This window comes from Molothrus ater, chromosome 7 (genome assembly GCF_012460135.2).
Source record: "Molothrus ater isolate BHLD 08-10-18 breed brown headed cowbird chromosome 7, BPBGC_Mater_1.1, whole genome shotgun sequence".
NCBI classification, from domain to species: domain Eukaryota; kingdom Metazoa; phylum Chordata; class Aves; order Passeriformes; family Icteridae; genus Molothrus; species Molothrus ater.
Window position 1 is genome coordinate 18,980,802 of NC_050484.2, and position 21,458 is coordinate 19,002,259.

Consider the following 21,458-nt stretch of genomic DNA (forward strand, 5'->3'; position numbering starts at 1 on the left):
ATGGGACCTCACCATCGGATGGATGGAAGAGCAGCAGCTGCTTGCAAACTGCTCATATTATTCACTGCATGCATGATGCAGGGCAGTTGCCAAGGTAAGCACTGTGCTCCAGCCTCTCCGGAATGGGAATTGCACGGCAAGGAGCATATCCCTACTCCAGGGACTTTTATTAGAAAAAGCCCAAAGTGTCTGAAAGTAGAGGGTTAACGGGCGCTGATTCAAGGAGTTCTTTCTAATAGCTAGGGGAGACAGCTGGCTCTTTCCAGGAGTCACTTGATGGAGTCGGTTTCTGTTGTGGAAAAGTAAGTAGCGCCTTAAAAGCACTGCAAACACCACCGATTCTTTAGCTTCACTTCATCTTGGTTTTAAATTATCCTAGGATGCTTCCTTTGATTGTTTTTCTGGTTTGTACAAACTTTTAAAAAAATTTTCCTAGTTGTGTAAGACAGCAACGCACAAATGTGGCTAAATTTTGAGGGACCTGTCAGACATTGCAACTCCACGATCTAAACTCATGGTTTTGTGGAAATTCAGTCAGGCAGGTTTTTCTGTGAGTGCTGATTACTGGCTGTGAACAAGGCCAAAAAAGAAAAAGAAAAAAATCACCCCAGACTTTCTGCATTTTTCCTTCTGATCTTTGTGCCTTTCTTGCTACTGAAATACGGGTGGTTTTGCAGAGCAGAGTTCACCTGCATTCCAAGAGCGTGTTCGGTGACCACTAAAATTGTACCTGGAGTTGTTTTTGGTGAGGAGTGCACAGGCTGCAGCACTTGCACGTAGACAGGTTGGGCTGGGGGGAAGGGGGTTCTGCATGGACATGCTTGCCTACGTGTGGTATATGCGGTCATTTACAGAAGGCTATATGAAAGAAACAGATGCTTAGTCTGGAGCACAATAAGCTCCCCTCAGTCGGTCTCAGACGCAGATTTGAAGTTGAGAGAGGGAGAACTTTTTCTCTGGGCTTTACTGTTGCTAGGCGACATGGAGGAGCATGTGACTGGCAGAGCAGGCTGAGTGCCGCTCCTCCGGTGCTAATCTGGCTGCTAGGGATGGAGTAGCCGTGTGCCCAAGTGCTCCCTCCGGCTGTGACTGCAGCCCATCTTCCTGCCTTCCCCTTCTTCGCGCTGTTTAATTGCCTTGCATTGAAAATCAAGCCTGTCTTGTTGGAGCAAGAGTGGCTAAAGTGCATTTTCTCCGCCCCGCGTAGTGACCTGCAGTTCTGCTGCTTCTGTGGGTTACGTGTGTGTTCAAATTGTTAATCTGCTTTCTTTGCTCAACTCTTAGTTTAAGCTCCTTAGACAGAATCAACTAAGTAATTATACAGCAACTGCTGCTAGCAGCTCCCTCTTATGAACAGGGAAATAAGAGATAGCTAATGTGCTGGAGACCTGCAAAAACTCCGGCCAAGGAGGTCACACTGGGCAGAATTAATCCTATGCATTATTATTTTACATTGGATAAAATGGAACCTGCAGCACAGATCGAAATTTTTTTTTTGTTCTACAGCTGCTTGATTGTCCAGAACGTACCTGATAAAAAGACATGACAGAACAAGCAGAGAGAGGCTTTGAACTAGTATCCATAAGTCGTAGAAGTACAAAATTTTTTTTACTTTTATGGTGTTCTTTCTCCCATTCTCCCCTCCCCCCTGCTTCCACAGTAGAATAACTGTGGAAAACAAACAGTGTAATTTTAGTAATGGCTGACTGATAGTAGCAAAATACCTGGATAGCAATTCTGTCTGCACTGTGATTATGATAATGAAATATTTGGTAACCTTAAGTTACAGTTCCTTGACTGTTGAGATCATGTCAGACTCTTATTTCCAATAGAAAATTTGGAGAACCATGAAAGCAATCCCAAGCCTTTGAAGGAATATGGTGAAAATCCGTTATCTTGCCTAATCCTCGATATTTCCAAAGGCACTTCACTGATGTCTTTTGAGATTTTTGTTGGCAATATCTTAGTGTTCCCAATATAGGATGGATGTTTCTAGAACATCTAGAACATTCCTTTCACCTAAGGACTTGCTCAAATGATACTCTTCCTCGATTTACCTAATTCTGGTTTTACTGAGAGTAACCATAGTGCTCATAAACAGAATAAAAAATGCTGTGTTTTGTAATTGCCAGCAGTACAGGGCCTGTTTCTCCAACCTTAATAGGTCTTGTTGTCTGTGGAATAATTGTTGCCAGAAAAAAGTGTAACTGGAATCTAAAAAGTAGTTAAGTGAAGGTAGTGTCAAGCAGGAGCATCACGGGACTATTACTGGTGTTTGTTTTGAGAAATATCAAAGTGCTTCACACTCAGCCATAAACTAGAGACAATGGATGGATGTTAGTGCACTAAATTTGGTTTGTATCCTGCACCTCTGCAGTGATAAATGATCAGCTTGATGCATCCCAGGCAAGTATGACTAAAATTTGTTACCATTATGAGGTCTCTATTAGGCTGAGAAAGAGGGCTATTCTGAGAATAAATGCGTATGGTATGATAAGATACATCAGAAATCACAATGAACATTTGCATGAAGTGTGGCAGGCCATTAAGAAATAGGTATGGTAAGACCAAGTAGAGAATTGGAACAGCAGTGCTTTCTGGAAGTCATGGAGAAACATATTTTCCAGAAGGCATTGTTATAGTTCAATCTCCAAATTAATAATCCAGTGGTTTTTAGACATTGTCTTCACTCAAAACTATTTAATTTGTCTGTAGGATGATGTACAGTGACATTGCTACAGGCGACAGGTCAGAGTCACTGTTCGTACCTCCTTGTACAGCACTGCACACTTTTAAATGAGAGAAGCCTGTCTGTAAGATCCCACCCCTGCCAAGACCTAGAGTTTGGAGACTTGTGACTGGGGACTGCGGATTTGGAAGTATGGGAAGGAAAAAAGGATGGCAAGAAATAGAAATGTACTGATGCAATCCTGACATATACAATTTACTGGGTTTTGTACATTTCAGTGGTGATAATGCTGCACTAGGACAATTTTCTTGGTTTCTCTGGGAGATGTACTGACACAAAATGAAGAGCGCAAATTGCAGTGCGTGTCCATCTACCTGGCTTCTAAACTGGTTTACTTCATGGGGCCTGACAATTTGCAAGTATCTGGCAGTGAAACACGTTATCATCTTCTCACATTTTAATGACCTTTTCTGTGCACTAGCAGGGGTTTTGGGGTTTTTTTCTTTGTTCTTTTTAATGAATAGCCCACTTAGAGAACATCTCTTGAATTTTCTTAATAATTCACTCTTTTTCTGTATTCTGTTCAGTAAAGCATATCAGGTATTTGCAAAGTAATCAGCTAAAACAAAGAATAGGTCAAATCCCAGAATTTTAGTTAAATATTGAAAGCAGTAATTGGATGACACCTGGTTAGATTTAGGTTCTATACCAAATGCTAGAATTACAGTAAATAATTAAGCTACAGGAGTGAAGACAAACAGAGACAGAGAATCCAAGGAGATTTCAAGTAAGATAAATGTGTGATGTGTGCGATGCTTCTATTTCCCTGTAAGACAAACCAAAACCTTCTTTCATAAATTGAGCTGATTGGAAATTTGAGCAATGAAATCCTACTTTAATCCAGATTTACTTGCCATGTGTTTTGCAGGAAATAGCAAAGATTCATTCGGGGTAAAGGTAGACTGCAATTTCATTACAGCCTTTTAATTCTTTTCCTTTTGGGCTTCCTGGGTTGACATGAAATCACTTGTACTGTTTGGAGCTTTTCCCCTCCATGCACTTCTTGCACTCTTAACTTCTCATACTTTAACACTAAACCTGGAGGTTCTTCTAAATAAGAATACTCTTCTTTTTAGTTGAGCAGTAAGCAGGCACATTGCAGATGTAATTTATTTTATCTATGTTATTGAATCCATTCAGTCTTCTACAATAGTTATTTTTAGATCTGAGTGGTTGTGATAACTTTTCAGATAGACAAATATATAACTTGAGTCACTGTTCTATCACTTTTTTAAGCAGGAGTTGTATCTTCTCTTTCAGAACTCTACTTAAAAGACACTGGAACCATATAATCCTTTGGATGTTTCAAAGGAACTTACACATTCTAGAAGCTGTCATTGTTGAAAAACATTAAAGGCCCCTTCTAATTAAGAATCTACAGGTTGACTTCTATTTAAAGAGAAGTGGATGTTTTTATTCCACTTTGATTAATTAGTGATGATAATAATAATTTGTCAGTTTCTTTTTAATAACTTACACTGAATGTGGCAGATAAGAGCTGTTTTTAAAATTACTAAAGTTCTTATTTATATAATTTGATAATAATAATAATGTTCTTAAAATTACCTTGAGCTGTTTCTAGATGAAAAAATAACAAGGTTTCTTCTGAGTCAATGCGGTGCGATTCCTTTCATTTCAAAGAAATTGCCGAGTTGTACTGATCTAAGACAGAAAATATGATTCAGTGAAGAGTAAACATCTCTTTAAATAGCTCTTCATTGTTTGAGGTGCATTTTGAAGTCCATTTCATTATGATAGTGTTAATTTTTGTTAACAATTTTTTTCTCCCTTGACTTAGTACACTTACAGAACAGTTGAAAAAAATACGTTTAATGAGTAAGCATAGAACTGTTAAATCAAATGGATAGCCTTTAGTGTATTCCTTAAGCTTTGACTGTTGGTTTCAGTGGTTTTAATGTTTTCTTTGTTTTGCAATGCTAAAAGTGGATTAGAGATCAAAGGAGCGCTGTTAGAAGTTTTGTTTTGGATTAATGAAACAACATATAAAAGTTGACTGAAATGGTTCTGTTTCCATGACCTGTTCTATTTTATAGTTTTAACATTAATAAGTTGCCTTTGTTTTACAATCAAAAAGCCAGATCTTCAGCAAAAGGGCACTGTTTACAGCAGCAGCATATCTGCCCAATTATTTTCCTGCACAGCCAGGTCATGATACTACATCCTGCAGAGTAAAGTCAGAGAATGGGGAATTGGGACTCCCTTTAATGGGAATTGCTGGGTCACGCTTTTTGGACCAAGAAGGCTGGGGCTTTAGTTGTGTTCTGTGGCATCTCTTAAAAAAAAAAAATGGCGTAGTCCACAAGATAGCCCAGGAACTGATACATTTACTGATGTATTTAAAATCTAGGTAATGGTTTTTATCTTCTGTTAAAAGAAAATTCTTGTCTTTAAACAGGCTGTGTGGAGATACTGACTCTCTGGAAAGCAATATAACAGGCATGGTTGGAATCTTCTCCTAGCAGACATTGTGAAAGACTGGCCGAAAGATTGCTATGAGGAGGGGATTCCAAGTTAAAGTTTGCAGACCTGTAGGCAAGTGCCTGCAGTCCTCTGAGCAATGTGATTTGTATGTTGTGTGTTACCACTGAGATAACTACAGGGAGACAGTGTATGCCTTTGTTGTAAGGACATAGGGTGCAATATATGTATGCTTTTGTGTTTCTGAGCATCTTGCAAGTGTAGGGCTTATTCAGCTATACCAGTTAGAGAAGTTCTTCCCTACTATTAACCTCTGTGTCTGGAATGCTGCTTAGAGTAGTTAGCTAATGTAATTTAAATAATGATTTAAAATATTAATTTATTAATTATTATGTCTTAATAATAATTTATAAATTATTTAAAATAAGAATTATATAATATAGTGTCCCAGCAGCCACTAATGAAGGGAAGTCACAGCAGAGTCAAGCATCCTTAAAAGTCAAAATGGGTGAGTAAATCTGAGAGTTATAGATTTTGGATGCTTATGGAAATTATAGGTAAAATGCTTCCATTGGGATTGAGAGGAAGAGTAATGTTTCAGGAGAGGATGATATTTCTTGTATTTATCTTATTCTGATGAATTCAAGGACTATCTTTTTAATATGACACACTCATTAATATTGCTATTTGTGTAAAAGGATTTATTAAATTATTTTTTAAACCAAAAACTAGAAAAAATATGCTACACTTAGAAACAAAACAGCCAAAGGATTATTTAATTCTTATTGTTCATTTTCATTAATGTGCATTTTGTGTGAGCACATCAGTCAACGTTGTTGTTTCAGTTCAGGTGATCCTGGCAGCAGGTGTGGAATTAGATGATCTTTAAGGTCCCTTTGAGCCCAAACCCCTCTATGATTCTATGATCCATCATTTACTCAGGCCTGCTTTGCCATATGGAATTTCCTTTTTGGGAACCTTGGTAAGGAGTGACCAGCCATTAGCTGCTAACTGAAACAGAGTCACTACTGAATAAGGGAGAAATGGGATGTGTCAGTGCATCCAAAGGAATAGATGCAGTTCCCAAAGTCATGGGCAGTAGTAAGCAGCATTAGAATGTCTATCTAGGCCCACTAGATGCTTGTAGCATGTGGTCTGTCTATTCTGTACTGACACGTCAGTTCTGCTTTTCTGACAATGATCCCACACGTTTAGTTTGCAATGAGTAACTGTTCCAATTTTTGAATTTTTTGCAAAATGACTAGTGCCCTGTGAAGCTTTGGGACACAGTTTAAATTGTCTTTTTTTTTTTTTTTTTGATCTAGAGTAATACTGGTATGATGCTAAAGAATTTGTTGTGGATATGTGTTCTGTGGTGGGAAGAGAGAAATAGCTTTCATTTTATGTGCTCACCGTGTTTATTATCTGTAAAGGAAAGTGGCTTATTTTTTGCATGGCAGGTTTCATTTTTCATTTAATAACTTGTAATATAAAATTACAGTAAGGTTTATAATTTGGCAAAATATTATATGTTGCATAGCCATTTTCATTCTAGCAGCGATGCAGAAAAGAAATACAAAAATGAAACAATTTCACTGTCATGAGCTGTGCAGGAAGGCTCTTACTGAGGCCAGTTCCTAGTGCTACAATGACTCATCACCTTTCAGGAGAGCATGACAGAATTGAATGCAGGTCATCATCTCATCATGGGGTCTAATTTTGAGAAAAAACAGCACACGGGTTGGTAAACTTATTTTAAAAATTGTTCAGGATTTCAAAATGATAAAAGCTTCTCACTGATATATATATGGTACATGTTCTCTCTAAGTTGTTTAAGCACTTTTTTTCCCCCTCACTTTCCACACACTGTGTAGTTGTAAATACTTCCTAGTCTTGAGGATTTTCCTCTTTTGGTCATATTCCCCCCCACCTTTTGTTACCCAATTGTTATTCTGCAGCAGCCTTGGGGCCATTAGCAAGGTTCATTCTTATGAAAATGCTTGGGATGCTTCCTTCTGTGAGTAACTGAGGCTGTCTTTATTTCTACGGTGTTTGCATGTTCTTCTTCCTCTTTATGTCATATGGTCAATTAGAACAGATTTTTGCCTACTTAATGTGCCATTCATGAAAAAGAAGCTACTAAGATTTAGGAGAGCTGGGATGTGTATGCTTCCCTAGAGATGCACAGTCTTGCTTCCCTTCCCCAGCTAACACAATTACAACTGGTTTATGTGGATTAAGATGCCTCATGTCAAGACAACTGGGTGGGGTTTTCCAGTTGAAGGCAGAACGCGTTCTTCACATGTAACATCTGAAACATTTTTATATTCAGAAGACTAATCTGTCAGCAGCACTGCAAGTACTGGTTCTCTTGAATTTGGCCATGGAGATAATAATTTTACTAAAATCTCTAAGGAGTACAAATAGTTTTTGTTAGTGTCCTCTTGGAAAGTAGTTTATATGCAGTTTAGATTAAGGAAGGTGTCCAAGAAAAAATTAGTGGCTTACCCTCAGTTACCACTGAAGTACAAGAAATTTGTCAATGACTTAAATGAAAGAAGGAACCTGGTCTGTTCAATATAAAGAATATTTGCTTTATCAGTAGAAAGGAGTATCACCTCCTGTCTATGAGAATTGCTCCTTGCTTAAAAGGATTATTTCTTATTCCTGCCTTGATATAGGACTAAAAAGATAATAAAAGTTTATTTGTTGCTTTAAAAAAGTGAGTTGAAACAAGATTATAAAGTAATGTAATTTTTTTTTTGTAGTACTGTGTGATAGAAAAGATACATAGTATGGATATGTACTTTTTGTAAGCATGTATGATAAATAAACTGTCATGGTTTTAAATTTATAAGGTTAGGTTTTTTACATTTAGGATCAATGTGAATAACTTTGAAAGACTGAATATCTTAATTGTTTTTAACTTTTCCCAGAATAATTTTTTTGAAAGTGGTAATGTAGAAACCATTGTTGTTTTGTTCTGAATACCAGAGCCTTAAGAAAAAAAAATTAAAACTGATTTTTTTTTTCCCTAGGAGGTCCATATGTGGTATATTAAAAAAAAAAAAAAAAAAAGAGAGCTTGTTCTCTTTATTGGTTCAGGCTTAAAATTGAAAAAAAATAAATTGAATGGATTTGTTAAGAACAAATTAATAAACAATTTCCATTTTTATTAGTCTGTTTGCTGCTTTTTCAATTAATAAAACTGAAAGGTAGAGGAGATGAGGATTATGAATATCTTTAATGTTGCTAGGAAGCATTTACAGTGTCATTCGTTTGAACTTGTTGTCTGCAGGAGACCTAAACCCTTTTTTCTTTGCAGGAAAGCTTTCCTGCTTAGTTTCAGTAGATTAAAATCCTGAATTTCTTTAATTCTTGGATTTATGTTGGGGCATTAGTAGAAATTAATCTATAGCCCTTTTATAACTGTATTAACTGAAAACAAATAGTTTAACATTGAATACAATGATTTTAAGTATTTTTATAAAAGATTTTGCATGTGAGCATTAATAAAATGATATTTGATGCTTTAGTCATAACAATTGCTTTAGCTGACAAATATCTGTATGTGCAAGAACATGCAGACACAAAGCACAGAATATAATGTAGATTTTGCTGGGCTTTATTCCTGCTTGGCAAGTAAAGGCAAACCATAAAAATATGCTGATGCTGCAGGGAAACATGGTATTTCTAAGTCCATAATGAAAGACAATATTTTCACTTTTGGTCTCGAATTTTAAAGTGCTTTTAAAAATAAAAAATCGGTGAGTAAAAATTTCAAATGTAGGTATTGGATCTTACAGGTAAGAGTAGAACTTGTTTATTACAGTTTCTGATACCTATGTGTATCAGAATACTGATGTCATTGTGCTGAACACAGAATGTCGTTTACTCAAAAATAAATCAAGCTAGTACTGGTGAAGAACCAGATCTTCTGCTTCAAGTTCAGTCCTTTTTCATTTCCACCACTGCCCCCTGCCTCCCACCCCCAAACAATCTGACGTGTGCCTTGTTTCTTGTACTGTCTAATAAACATACCAGCAAAACAGAGTGTGCCTCTCATGTATTGTGACTTTTTTTGAGTGCTGACAGATTAAAAATAAAATATGAATCTGTGTTGGTGAAAGGAAGAACAGGCCCACTTGGCCTCTTGCCATTGGCACACCCCGGGAGCTCAAGAGCCTCCTGTCTTTGTGTGCAAACTATCCAGGGCATGGCCCTTGATTGTACAGTGCAAGGCACAGAGAGTTCTTGATCAGCTGCTGTGTCTGTAGATGCTATTTTGCTAATAATAATCTTGTTATATGTAATTGGATGATAATTCAGTAAAAGAAATCCTACACTTCCCTTTTAACAATGCATTGCTGTATATCTGGCACTTCAGCTTTTCTGCCTCAGATCGTCCCTTGACTACTCCTCTGTCTGCCTATCAATCTGTCTATAAAGATCTTGCAGTCATGTGAAGTGGGTGCAGATGCACATTTGTACTGTCTTTTTGTTGCTATTGCCAGTAAAAATTCTTTAATTTAATTTAGAGATACGTAGGTACAAAATACATTTTGTGTTGCAAGGGCTTGAAAACTGCAGATAAACCTTTTACTATTTTGTGTAATACCTAGAAGTGTTTGTGTGGTCTGTGTTGTTTTTTTAAAAATCTGAATAGTTTGTATTAAATGTAGTGAAGTTTAAAGAGTGTAGAAAGACTGAAGGTTAAATGTCATGTTGAGATATATGAAAGTTGACATAATTTCATCAGACTCTATTTTTCTTATCTATTAAATAATATTTGTTCATTCTCTGATTATAATTGCTAACAGAATACTGCTTTTTAGTATCATAGGGCATTATTTGAAAATAAGCTAAAGTTTTTCCTAAAATTTGAATTTTGCTTCTTTCTACATTAGTGAGGAGGAATAGAATTTCCACAATTTCAGCCTTCCCTCCTTAAGCATTCCAAAACCTCAGGCTGTTTGACATGTAATTAAGCTAGGCAAAAGTCTAACATCAAAGTGTATGGAAGGTGATTCTTCAGGATTCTTTTACCTCCAAGGCCCCTGTAGAAGGCTGCTCTGTTTGGGGGCCAAATGGAAAAGAGAACACCCTTTTTTTGAAGCCAGAAAGGGAGAAAAGAAGAGCTTGTCACTTATTTTCCTATTTGTAAATTTTGTGTTGAAGAGGTTTGTAATGCACAGTCTGTTTGCATTTATTTGTTGAAAATCTGAAGATGTATTACAAATGTGAAGTGCTCAGTTGAAAAAATATTGCCTGGAAGAACATGACTCTTTTAGATGCAAATAAATCTGTTGAGAGTGTTGATTCCTGAAGTGTAATTGCAGCAGTGTAAGTTTGATTTCTGAGTGGACAGTTTGAGAGTGGTACAATCTACCCTGGGCTTAATGCATTCCTCATTACTTTAAATTCTTCATTCACACTTAACTGCTAAAGAAGTTTTAGCAGTTCTCAAAGGCATTGTGAGCAAAAGGAAGGAAGAACAAATGAGGGGTTTTGCCTATTCTGTGTAGTCAGAATGAACAGTCATGGTCCTTAATCTGTGGATGACAAATGTAATTCAGAAGATGTGTAGTCCAAGTCAAAAGTGTGAGGGACTTCAAGGTTAAATAGGCAGGTAGAAAATATATGCAAATAATACACAAGACTAGAACTGTTCAGGGAGGTACTGCAAGGAGTCAAAAGTAACACAGAGGGGTGAAGAGTAAGGCTGTTTTGGTTCTATTATAAGCCAAACATAGCATTCTGGTTTTAATACAAAAGGATTGAATTTTAGCTTTAATTCTGAAACAAAATATTTCTATGTGAAATGAAGCCCAGTGGAGGTTGAGAGTGTGTAGTGGACTGCCTTCCTGTTGAAGACTGTGGCCCTATGGGTCAAAGCATTGCACTGTGAAATGTGTGACGCTATTAACTTCTCTCTCTTCTGCTGGAATCCCCTGTGACTTAATGTGATAATGGAGTAACATTCATTAGTGGTGGGAATGTTGAGAACGATCCCCTATGGCAGAGGGGTTTGTCTTTGGCAGTGGTTTACCATAGGGTATTTCATTTGTATGCAGGCAACAATTGTTGCAGAAAAATAAGGTGAATAGTGGTAGAAGATGCACTTATTTTTAATAAATTAAAAGTGTTTAGTTAGTAATTAGCTCAATCTTTTGTCTGATAAAATCACTAGTATGTTGTTCTATTCCAGTGAAAATGACTACCTGACAAAACCTTTCTGCCAGTAGCTTTCCCAGAGCTAGTAACATAAGCCTTCTTGTTTTATCTGGGCGAATTCTGAATCTGAAACATCCACTGAGAGTCTCTTACAAGAGAATCCCAGACACAGAGAACAATATAAATTCCAGTGACCAATTTAGCATAAAGAACCGAGATAGTAAGTATAATAAGAAGTTTAGAAACAGTACTTTGATCTACATTTTTCCAGTAATGCTTCTGATCTTTGCTTTGCAATTTCAGTATTAGACTGGCTTATATTAAAGCCACTCTCATATATTTGTTATTTCTTTGGTGTTTTCCTTAATATTGAGCATTTGAAACCAATTTTTCCTTTCAAAATTATTTTTGTTAATGCCAAGAGATTCTTCTTTATGTATATATGTTCTGATGTGATTCCTAAGGTCTGCTGTGCATTTTTTAGCCAATATTTTAGTAGTGCTTTAATCATAGTCAGAAAACTGAAACTGAATTATAGTAGTAGTAGAGCAACACCAAAAATTCAATAATTTCTGGAACTTGAACTTTCAAAAGTCACCCAAGTTCTGTTCTATTAGCAAATTTTAAACATGAAAATGAATACTGATTATGTTATTGCTCATTTTTAAACTCAGTGGTTATTTTCTTCCTATCAGCATTTGTCAGAGTAAATCTGAATTTCTATGGAAATTAGTTCATTGGTATAATTTTTTGTAATATCTGACTCATTAATGAGCTACCTTACCATTTTAAAAAACCACAAAAATTTATTGAAAGGAAAACCTTCCATAAAACTACTGATTACTAATTCTTCAGTGACTTGAAGCTTCAAATAATATCAATAAACAAGTGAATACCCTTTTTTTTCTGACAGTCCCTGCTCTTGCTGAAACCCGGGTGCTGCAGGCTCACATTGCATAGAATATACCAAATCTGGTTATTACTGACATGGTTATTTTTCTTTCATTCTGGTTCTTTCTCCTGGGTATTTGTAGGAGTAACTTTGTAATCATGTATTTTTCCCCTGATTACTTTCTCCTTTATCAAAGTTAGAATTGTTTTTGCTCACTGATGAAACACAAGCTTTTTAGAACCTCTGTGAGAAGTGCCCTCAATACTGCAGATCACTTTTAGTTCTTTCATATTACTGATTTTCAAAGATTGGTTTTTTACAATGAATTTACATAATTATCTGCTAGGTAATTTTCTTTGTTCTAAAGATAATATAAAACAGTGACAATTGAAGTATTAGTCTTTCATAACACATTTGTAGGTGTTTCAGAGCTCTTTGCCTTCAGTTATAAGTAAGCACAGCAGATAACAATGTAAAGCTTAATGCCATAATTAACTGAATTGTAACAGGTCTGATGAAGAATTGTATAAATAAACATGGATATGGTGCTTACTGTGTAGAGGTGTGAGCATCTTAAATTGTAATTCTGAGAAGTATTATAGAGAGTAACAGAACTGTGTGACTTGCAGGTTTTCTGTTAACATTCAGTTACCGTTTCTGGTACTGTACAAAGACTGCTGTGTTTATACTGCTTTTAAAAAGGTTTATCAGTGTTATCACCTCATTTTAGTCACTATAAGGGTATGTTTAACTATAAGAACTTAATACAAGATAGGCAGAATAAATTATTGTTGTACATAGCACTTAATTTTGTTTTAGCTAGTGATTATTTAGAAATAATATGCAAGTAGCTCATATTGCTTGTTTATAAGCATGTTTCATTAAAAATCCTAATGGGGATGCAGATTTGATTCTATATTGTAACTTCCTTTTTAAGTAAGTGACTATAAATGGCCATAATAGACTAAATATACGAGAAGATTTGGTATTTGTTTTGCATAGTAATTGCAATTGATAAATGGTGGGTTATATGTTGTGTTTTTAGAGCTTTAACTGCTAATCTCATATGAAAATGTTGCTTTGTAGGGCAAAATTCAGGGAGAGGGCCTGGGATTCCAGAGTGAACTTGTACATTCCTTCAGGGCATTTTTGCAAGGGAGGTTGTTGTGTTTTAAAGGTAGTTGATAAGAGACCTGCACCACCAACCCCAGACCTGCACCACCAACCACCATCATGCATTAGTCTATAGAAGGTATTTGGGTGAACATACTCCTGTACCACTCCGTACCACCATTTATCCAAGTGAAATTTTTGACCATTTGCAGGATACATTATAAATCAGGGTGTCACTAACAGACAATCAGATTTGAACATTCCTTGCATAAAGCAGCTTGCCTATATCCCTGAGGAATACATCACTTAACTGTGTTTATGTGACAGCGTTGATATGCCTGGTTTTACATGAAAGTTAGGTAGCGTGTTATTTATGTCATCATGAATTCAGAAAATAGGTGGTTGTGCTTTATGTATACTGAGGTTATCTTCTCTGGACAGATCACTCAGAAGAATTGAAAGATGTGATTTTATTATCTGGTTATTAACTTAATCAGGAAATGGGATTTTTTTTTCAGATTTGGATTTTGCTACTACTTCAGGTTTTTTCAGTGTTCCCCACTCTGAGGTGCTGACAACAGATTAACATGAAACAGAGCTCTGTTGAACCTAATTATGTTGTAGCTTGTTGTTTTGAGGATCTATAAAACTGTTCACTCCCTTTTTATGAGGCTGTAGTCACAACGAAAGGCCATAAACAGTGCCTTTTCTCTTTCCTACAGACTGGAGATTTCATTAGTTGACTCTAATAAAGGCCTGATCCAGCTGCATTTACACCTGGGAATGAATGCTTCTTTATCAGCTCTTAATCCTTAGTAGATCAAGCAGGAGAGAATGACAGCAGGATAGCTTTTGATCAGCCATAAATGTCTGAAAGCTTAATTTTTAAATAATTATTTGCTATTCAAATCTTGACTCAAGACATGCTTTCCTGTACTTCAGAGGAAATATTTTAAGTATGAGAGCATTATTAAAAAGCAAACCAAAACTGAGATCTTTCTATACTTTCAAGCAATTACCACTGAAACATGATTTTCACATGAGCTAGGGGGATTATTGTTGTATGTTTTTAAATCCTCAGACACTAGGGAGAGCACTAATGTTTAGCATGTTTAGCCCTTAGATATAATGTGGAAAATGATGCCCCACCTTTATTTAAAGCCTATACTGCTTGGGAATTTAAAATTGATACATTCCTGCTAAATAGGTTTCTGTAGTGTATGTACTCTGAGACTTGTTTGGCTTATTTTTTCCTTTTTTATGACTATTTTTGTTTTGTTTGTATAATATACAAACACTAAAATTATTGGAATTTTCTAGCAGTTTAGTTGGAGATTTCTGTAATAGTTGAAGATGGTTCTTTGCTTTTTTTGTTTGTTTGTTTGACTGGGTATATAGAACTCATATATATATTTAAATATTTTTCTAGTATCTTTTCTATTATTTTTCATATTATCATTTAGTCTCCACGCTGCAAGGCTGTGGATAAACCAGAGTTCTTGATGAGTGTGATGATGTCACAGTGTGTTTATGTGCCTGTCCTGCTGAGCTGTGTGTTCGGTGTTTTGGCGCAGGATGTGAGCGGGGGCAGTTCCGCTGCGGTGACGGTCGCTGCATCCCCGCAGACTGGAGGTGTGATGGGGCCAGAGACTGCTCGGATGACACAGATGAAGCTGGCTGCCGTAAGTGAAACCACACAGAGCAGCTCCTTTGTAATCCCAGAAACTGGGAGATTCCAGTGTGCTCAAATGTACCTATGGTACAAGAGTGAATATTGAATTGGGAGTTGTCATGAGATACTCCAGAATCTATTTGAGTCATATTCCATGAGCTCATTTGGCTTTGATGCACAGAAAATCAAGCAGTGCTCAGCTTCTAACATGACTTTAACCTTTTCTTAAAAAATCTGACTGTCCAATAATGCAGTTTCATATTATGACTAATGTTCTAAGTAGATGTAGAAATGTAATTTATTGTAACATATATATATACATATATATATATGTATATATATATGTTACTGTAGTAATCCTGAATATTTGCTACCACCAGCATCACTTGTGCTCAAAACCTTTGGATTTTTCAGACCCTGGACAACTAACTGTACCTAATGTGCCCAAAGTAGAGCCATACTTAATTGTCTAGAGTTGATTGTGCTGTGTCAGCAGCTCACAGACAACAATTTTATTCATATGGACTGTAATGTCCATGCACAAAGATTCTCTCAAAAGGAGAAAATGGATTCCCTGAATGGAAAAGTTGTGAAAATGAAGAATTGCTCTCCATAGTCTGTTTTCAGGAACTTTCTGGTATTTTACCTTTTCTAGTTCTTTGAGTCTTGTGGGTTGGTGCAATTATCAGTCCACTTACAGATTAGGCCAATTTTTGCCCCTCAGCTGATAGGAAGTGAGACTAATTTATATCTATTCTTTTTACCCTGTTATTTTTTTGCTGCTTGACCCCTGTAATAATTGGGGGCCATTGACATGTCTAGGCAGTCTGATTTGTGGCTTAGCACTTTAGGTCCAAGAAAACTTGCGTAGTCCTGAATGAAGATGCCGCTAAACTGGCAAAACAAAATGGTGCTGTCCCACAGCAGTAATTAAAATTAAACTTCATTTTTTTGAGTTAGTTGTCCTTTAAAAACAATATATTAATGTGCTATAGGTAGTGGGGCACATGAGTGGCTAGCAAGATTGTTTAAAACTGGTCTGAGGTTCAAATCATACTAAAAGATTATTCTTTGGTTCTTGAAGTGGGAAAAGGTATACACAAAGTACATGTCTGTAGTACGGGATCAGTCTCATCCCTCTACTTAGTTTACTACTGATGTTATTTTGTACTTTTCAACTCTAAATCTACAAATTGCTTTAATTTTCTCCCTCGTGCTTTGGTTAAATTGATAGTTGTGCTTGCATATCATCCCATGAGCACAAAGTTGACCTTGTATTTCTGCAAAAACATAATCCTGAGAACAGAGATGATCAAGACCAGAGTGCTGTTTACTGGACTGTGTTGTACTAGAGATTCTTCCAGGAGTATTAACTAGGGATGGAGTGAGCTGTGACGCAGCTTCAAACACTTATTTTGATCTTTCTCTTTGATGGTTCCCTGTTGTTTGTCTATTTGAAGAGTACAGAGTGGAGCTGGAACAGCAGCATTCAGCTTGTTCTGATCTGACCCTCAATTTTGCCTCATGAATTCACAGGGAAGAATCATGTTTTGGGAGATCATGTTCTTACAGGGATAAAGCAACAGAGGTGGAGTGAGAGCAGTTGAACAGACCCCCTCTGAGACTGGGGAAGCTACTGTGACTCTATACAACAGCCTTTTCTGGGGTCTCCCTTCTAGAGAACTTGTGTCTCCAGGAGAGGAAATAAGGCTGAAGAGTCCTTGCAGGAGTTTACTAAGCTGAATTTTGCCTTTGAGCATCCTTTTGCTGGTCCACTTGTCCACTTTTCACCTCTCTGGTCTGTCCATTTTCTTTGATCTGTTAAATGCTTCATGTGTTTCATGGAAGTTACTGTTCATTAACACTTGAATCTTAGAACTACTTTTCCCTTACGTTATTCTTATCTTTGAAAGTGCTTTCACAGATGTCTGTGAAATGACAATTTTTTTCATTGCTTACACTAGCGCAACCTACCTGTGAAGGAAATCAATTTCAGTGTCACACTGATGGGGAATGTATTCCACAGTCATGGGTTTGTGATGATGAGGAGGATTGTGAAGATGGCTCAGATGAACATCAATCATGTCGTGAGTATTTTAACTTCTGGTGTCATACCAGCTTTGTGAAATAATGTAATTTACTGGCAGTATATTGAGAATATGGAGAAACAAGCCCTCTGTAAGTACAGAAGCCTCTCTGAGGTATTTATAGAAATAAAGTAATCTGAAGTAGATAAAATACAGAAAATATGTCTAAAAAGATATCTTCAGGTCTTGAAATCTGAAAATTACTCATGCTTCTTTTAGTTAAAAAGAGAAAAAATATAAAGTGTATACTAGTTTTATACTTAATAAAAAGTTTAGTAATTTTCACCATTAAAAAATTGGTGAAATACACATATTTCTGTATGTGCTCTATCCATTGGCTAGCAAAATTCACAGTGGCATCTCAGAACTATCTATAAAAAAATATAATTATTTTTAGATGACTTTGAAATATATTTGTATATAAAACTGGATGAATTATCAATAATCAGCAAACATTGGCCAGTATTGCATTAGTTTTAGCAATGCTATTAGTAGCATTATTATTTAGAATTAACAGAGCCATTCTTTCTCACAGTCAGAGAGGAGAAATATCTATGGTCTTGGTGTCTGGTAGGAGTCTAGTCTTTCATTATCATTTGGACAGCTTAAACTTAGAACATAATTCTGATTAGTATTTCACTTTAAGTGTGCTAAACAGTGTATTATTCAGGTCTGAATTCCTGTTTTCAAGTAAAGTGTTTAGTGTTCTCTGTACAGTTTAGATCAAGAAAATAGTTTAACAGCCTAACTGCCACAACCATAGGCTTTGCTCTTTTCTTAGTATTGATAGACAAATAGGATATGTTACTCTGGCTTAGAATTTCATGACTAAGCATTTGAAGGGCTATAAGTACATGCCAAAGTGGTGAACACTGAACTGAGCTGATTACTGCACCAAATTACATTCTCTGCATTATTGCATAAGACAAGAGAACAAATGTAGTGTTCTGAAGGATGGTTTTTTTTTTTTCTGCCATTTCTAGTATTAGAACTTACTCTAAGTGATGAAGATAAGATTAATTTATTTTCATTTTGATTGTGTGTATAATTTTTTGATAACTTCTTTGAACTGAGCAGCTCTGGAGCTACTCACCAACCCCTGGGGAAGTTAAAATGTTTATTTTGGAAGGATTTTGCTCACGGACTTGCATTTTGCTTTTGTATCTTGATTCCATCTTCATTTGCTGAGGATGGAAATTTTTGAATGATAGATCACTACCTTTTGCTTCCCTCTTCCTCTGAGAAGAGTCAGCACAACTGCTGGTTATGTTTTAACTAAAGAATCTGTAGATACAAAATGCAAAATGAGCAAAAGCTCTGAGTTTGACCTTGGAACTGGGTCACTGTAAATTGTTCACCATGTCCTGGTTAATCATGAGTGTCAGTATCTACACAGTGGCACTGTGCTGCCGCCATTTTTGAGTCGTCTCCTGGTATTTGTCCTGTGTTGTTCTAAAGGGACTTTTTATCTCAGTGTTTGGGAAAGCTAGAGGAGATTTTTCACCTTGAAATATTAAAAGTTTTTCTTGGGAAAACTGTCTGACAGCTCTGGAAGTCATAAATGCAGAAATTTGTTTTACTTTACTGTCATGCTCTTGTTTTTCCTCATGGCACTAGTATCCCAGTAGCTGATCTTATTTTGGGAATGCTGCTGACAGAAGGCAGCAGAGAAAGCCCCTGCAGAGCAGCAGATGACAAGATGCCAATGTATAGACTCGAATGATGTTGAGAAACAACATGAGTTTGAAAGAAACAAATGTGCAGGGGCAGAGGGAAGGGAAAGTTTGTAGTAAGCCTGTCCTTCGACTTTATCTTCACAGATTCATGTTAGTTTGCCTAAAAACTGGAAGTGTAATTCAGCTGTAGTGGAATCAAAGTAGAAGTGAACAGTTTTATGTGATTGCTTTTTCCTGGCAGCTGTCAGGAGAAGAGACATAATCACTCTCAATCCTCCATTAGTTACATATGCAAACTATTCCTGACTGCTGAGGCCCTGGCTGTATTAGAAAGCGGTGCCTTACCTCCAGCTCTGCTGTGTTTACATTGTGACATTCCAGTTGACCGATAGCTTGGACCTACTGACAGATTTTGACCCAGTAAATAAAATTATAGAAAACTTTAAATCAATGAGAATTGATAATTTAATGTTTTAGGCAAAATAATTATAGGGAGGTACTTTTAACCTAGGTCAATTCTTCAGTGGAGAAAAGCAGTGACCTTGCAGACTGCAGGAGCCCTCCAGAGCTATGCTGTCTGCTATGTGCTTGTCAAGTGTTCTTTAATCCTCTTCAATACACCAAGATACAGGGGGAGAAAGTGTTATACTGATATTTATGAGAAAGATGAAGTAGTTAAAGAGGAAGGAAAATATTTTTCCTGATAACAAGCGCTGGCTGACAGGAAGGACTGACATGTGCCTGTTTGTTGCAGCGGGGAGGACGTGCTCGAGTCAGCAGCTGACGTGCTCCGATGGCCAGTGCGTCCCCAGCGCGTACCGGTGCGATCGCGTGCAGGACTGCTCCGATGGGACAGATGAGACAGGCTGCCGTGAGTGCTCACTCCTAGCATGAGATCTGGTTTCATCTCATCTCTCTGGGGGATTTTAATACATTTGTAAGATTAAAGGGCTTGTTGATGACCACAATATGCTTTTTGTTACAAGAGTTTCATTTCAGATTCTTCTGTGTATTAGAGCTGATGTTCTGATACAGATCTGTTACCACAGAACTCAAGTGCAAGCTGTCAGCACAGGATCAGGTCATATTGTTTCTCATTGTCTGAAAGATAATTAATATTGCACTGTAAAAAGACAACCATGTTTAGTTGTCTTATGGCTTTGAGACACTCGAAGCTAACTTTGCTGAAGTTTTCCAAGTTGTTTTTGCATACTCCATATAAAATCAGTAGTAGTTATAGCCTGTACAGAAAAGCAAAATTTGACTCCAAATGACTTATTTGAGGAGATTTGATCTCTTCAAAAGCATTTTATTCTAGACTGCAGCTTCTTGTGGAGATGATTTAGTCATATTGTACTCAGACGAGTTGTTTATATTGTCCATCACCAAAATGCAGGTGAACAAGTAGTTTATTTCACTCTACCTTCCCCAGAGTTGAGGCTGCCTGTCTGGTGACAGTCTCCCTAAATTCTGGTCTAGGTTGAATATTGATGGAAAGGAAAGCTGACCACAGAATAGAGACCATGTTTTTCAGGAATACTTTTGTCTAATACCTCCCCAACAGTGTGTAACAGACATGTCTGTTCATTTTGTTAGTCTTAAGGCTTCACACATCCTGAGTGACTTCTAACATCTAAGCTGCTATTCCAGCTGTTAGAACATAGTGTGCCTTTGGGAAACAGACATAACTGTAAAATCTACTTAGGACCATGCCCAGGGCAGGAGGTGGGGGAAGAGGTTGGAGTGGTAATGGATGGACAAAGAAACAAGAAATTAAATTTTGTTAATGCTATGCTTAGGGGAAAAAAGGGCATATGCCTATGCTGTGTAAAGGAAGACTATATGGTCATCTGACTGCTAATCTGGTTTATCCTTAACTCACAAATGGCTGAAATTGTCCCTGTGTAGAATGAAAAGGTATTTAGGACTATATGATATTCTGGAATAAAATGTTGCTAAGTCATCCAGCTTGGAATTTTTCATGTGATAGATCCACAGTCACTTCTGGTCACCAATACAAATGGCTAAAAGCCAAGATCCAAAGTATCCCATCTCATTGCTGGAAGAATATCTTCTGTAGACTGGCATTTTTCTCTTAAAGTTTAGAGTAAGAAATGAAGTTGAAAACTTAATTTAGTAGATCTGTTAAACCTGAAAAAAATCCTGAAGAAAAGATATCTGTTTTAAAAATGTATTCTCTGTGAATTAAAGAACTGGAACTGCTGAGCATCTCTGAGATACCTGTGAGTAGCCATTGAATACTGTGTGGAACAGCAAGGTGCCACAGTGTGATTGTTATAATGCAGAAAATCTGTGTCAGTCTGGAGTGGAGTCCTAAGGATGATACTTAAAACTCTTTTTCAAACTAGAAGCTGCTGTGATGTTTGAAAATTGAAGTACACATTTTATTTCATGTTAAACATTCTCAGCTAGGTGAATTAAAAAGGCAGTTAGGAAAGGGCCCTCTAGATCCATTAACAGTAGCACTCCACTGCTGTGGGGGAAAGCCAGTCATTGCTGCATCAGCAAATGGGCCCCATGACTGTTGTGGGGGCAGCATATTTAGCCCAAAGGAGAGGGACTGCCTCCTGTCATTCAACAGCCTCCACTCTGGTTTATTAGAATATGTGTTGACAGTCCCTCTGAGACAGAAGAA

At 36.9% G+C, this 21,458-nt stretch overlaps 1 protein-coding gene across 1 annotated transcript in view; it reads left to right on the forward strand.

Annotated features, from left to right (window-relative positions):
- LRP2 (LDL receptor related protein 2) overlaps window positions 1-21,458 on the forward strand; it is a 110,770-nt gene continuing 89,312 nt past the window's right edge. Inside the window, exons 1-4 of the mRNA XM_036387093.2 lie at window positions 1-94; window positions 14,942-15,049; window positions 17,004-17,126; window positions 19,557-19,673. Of these exons, the coding sequence (XP_036242986.1) occupies window positions 1-94; window positions 14,942-15,049; window positions 17,004-17,126; window positions 19,557-19,673 (442 nt within the window). The remainder of the gene's footprint in view (window positions 95-14,941; window positions 15,050-17,003; window positions 17,127-19,556; window positions 19,674-21,458) is intronic.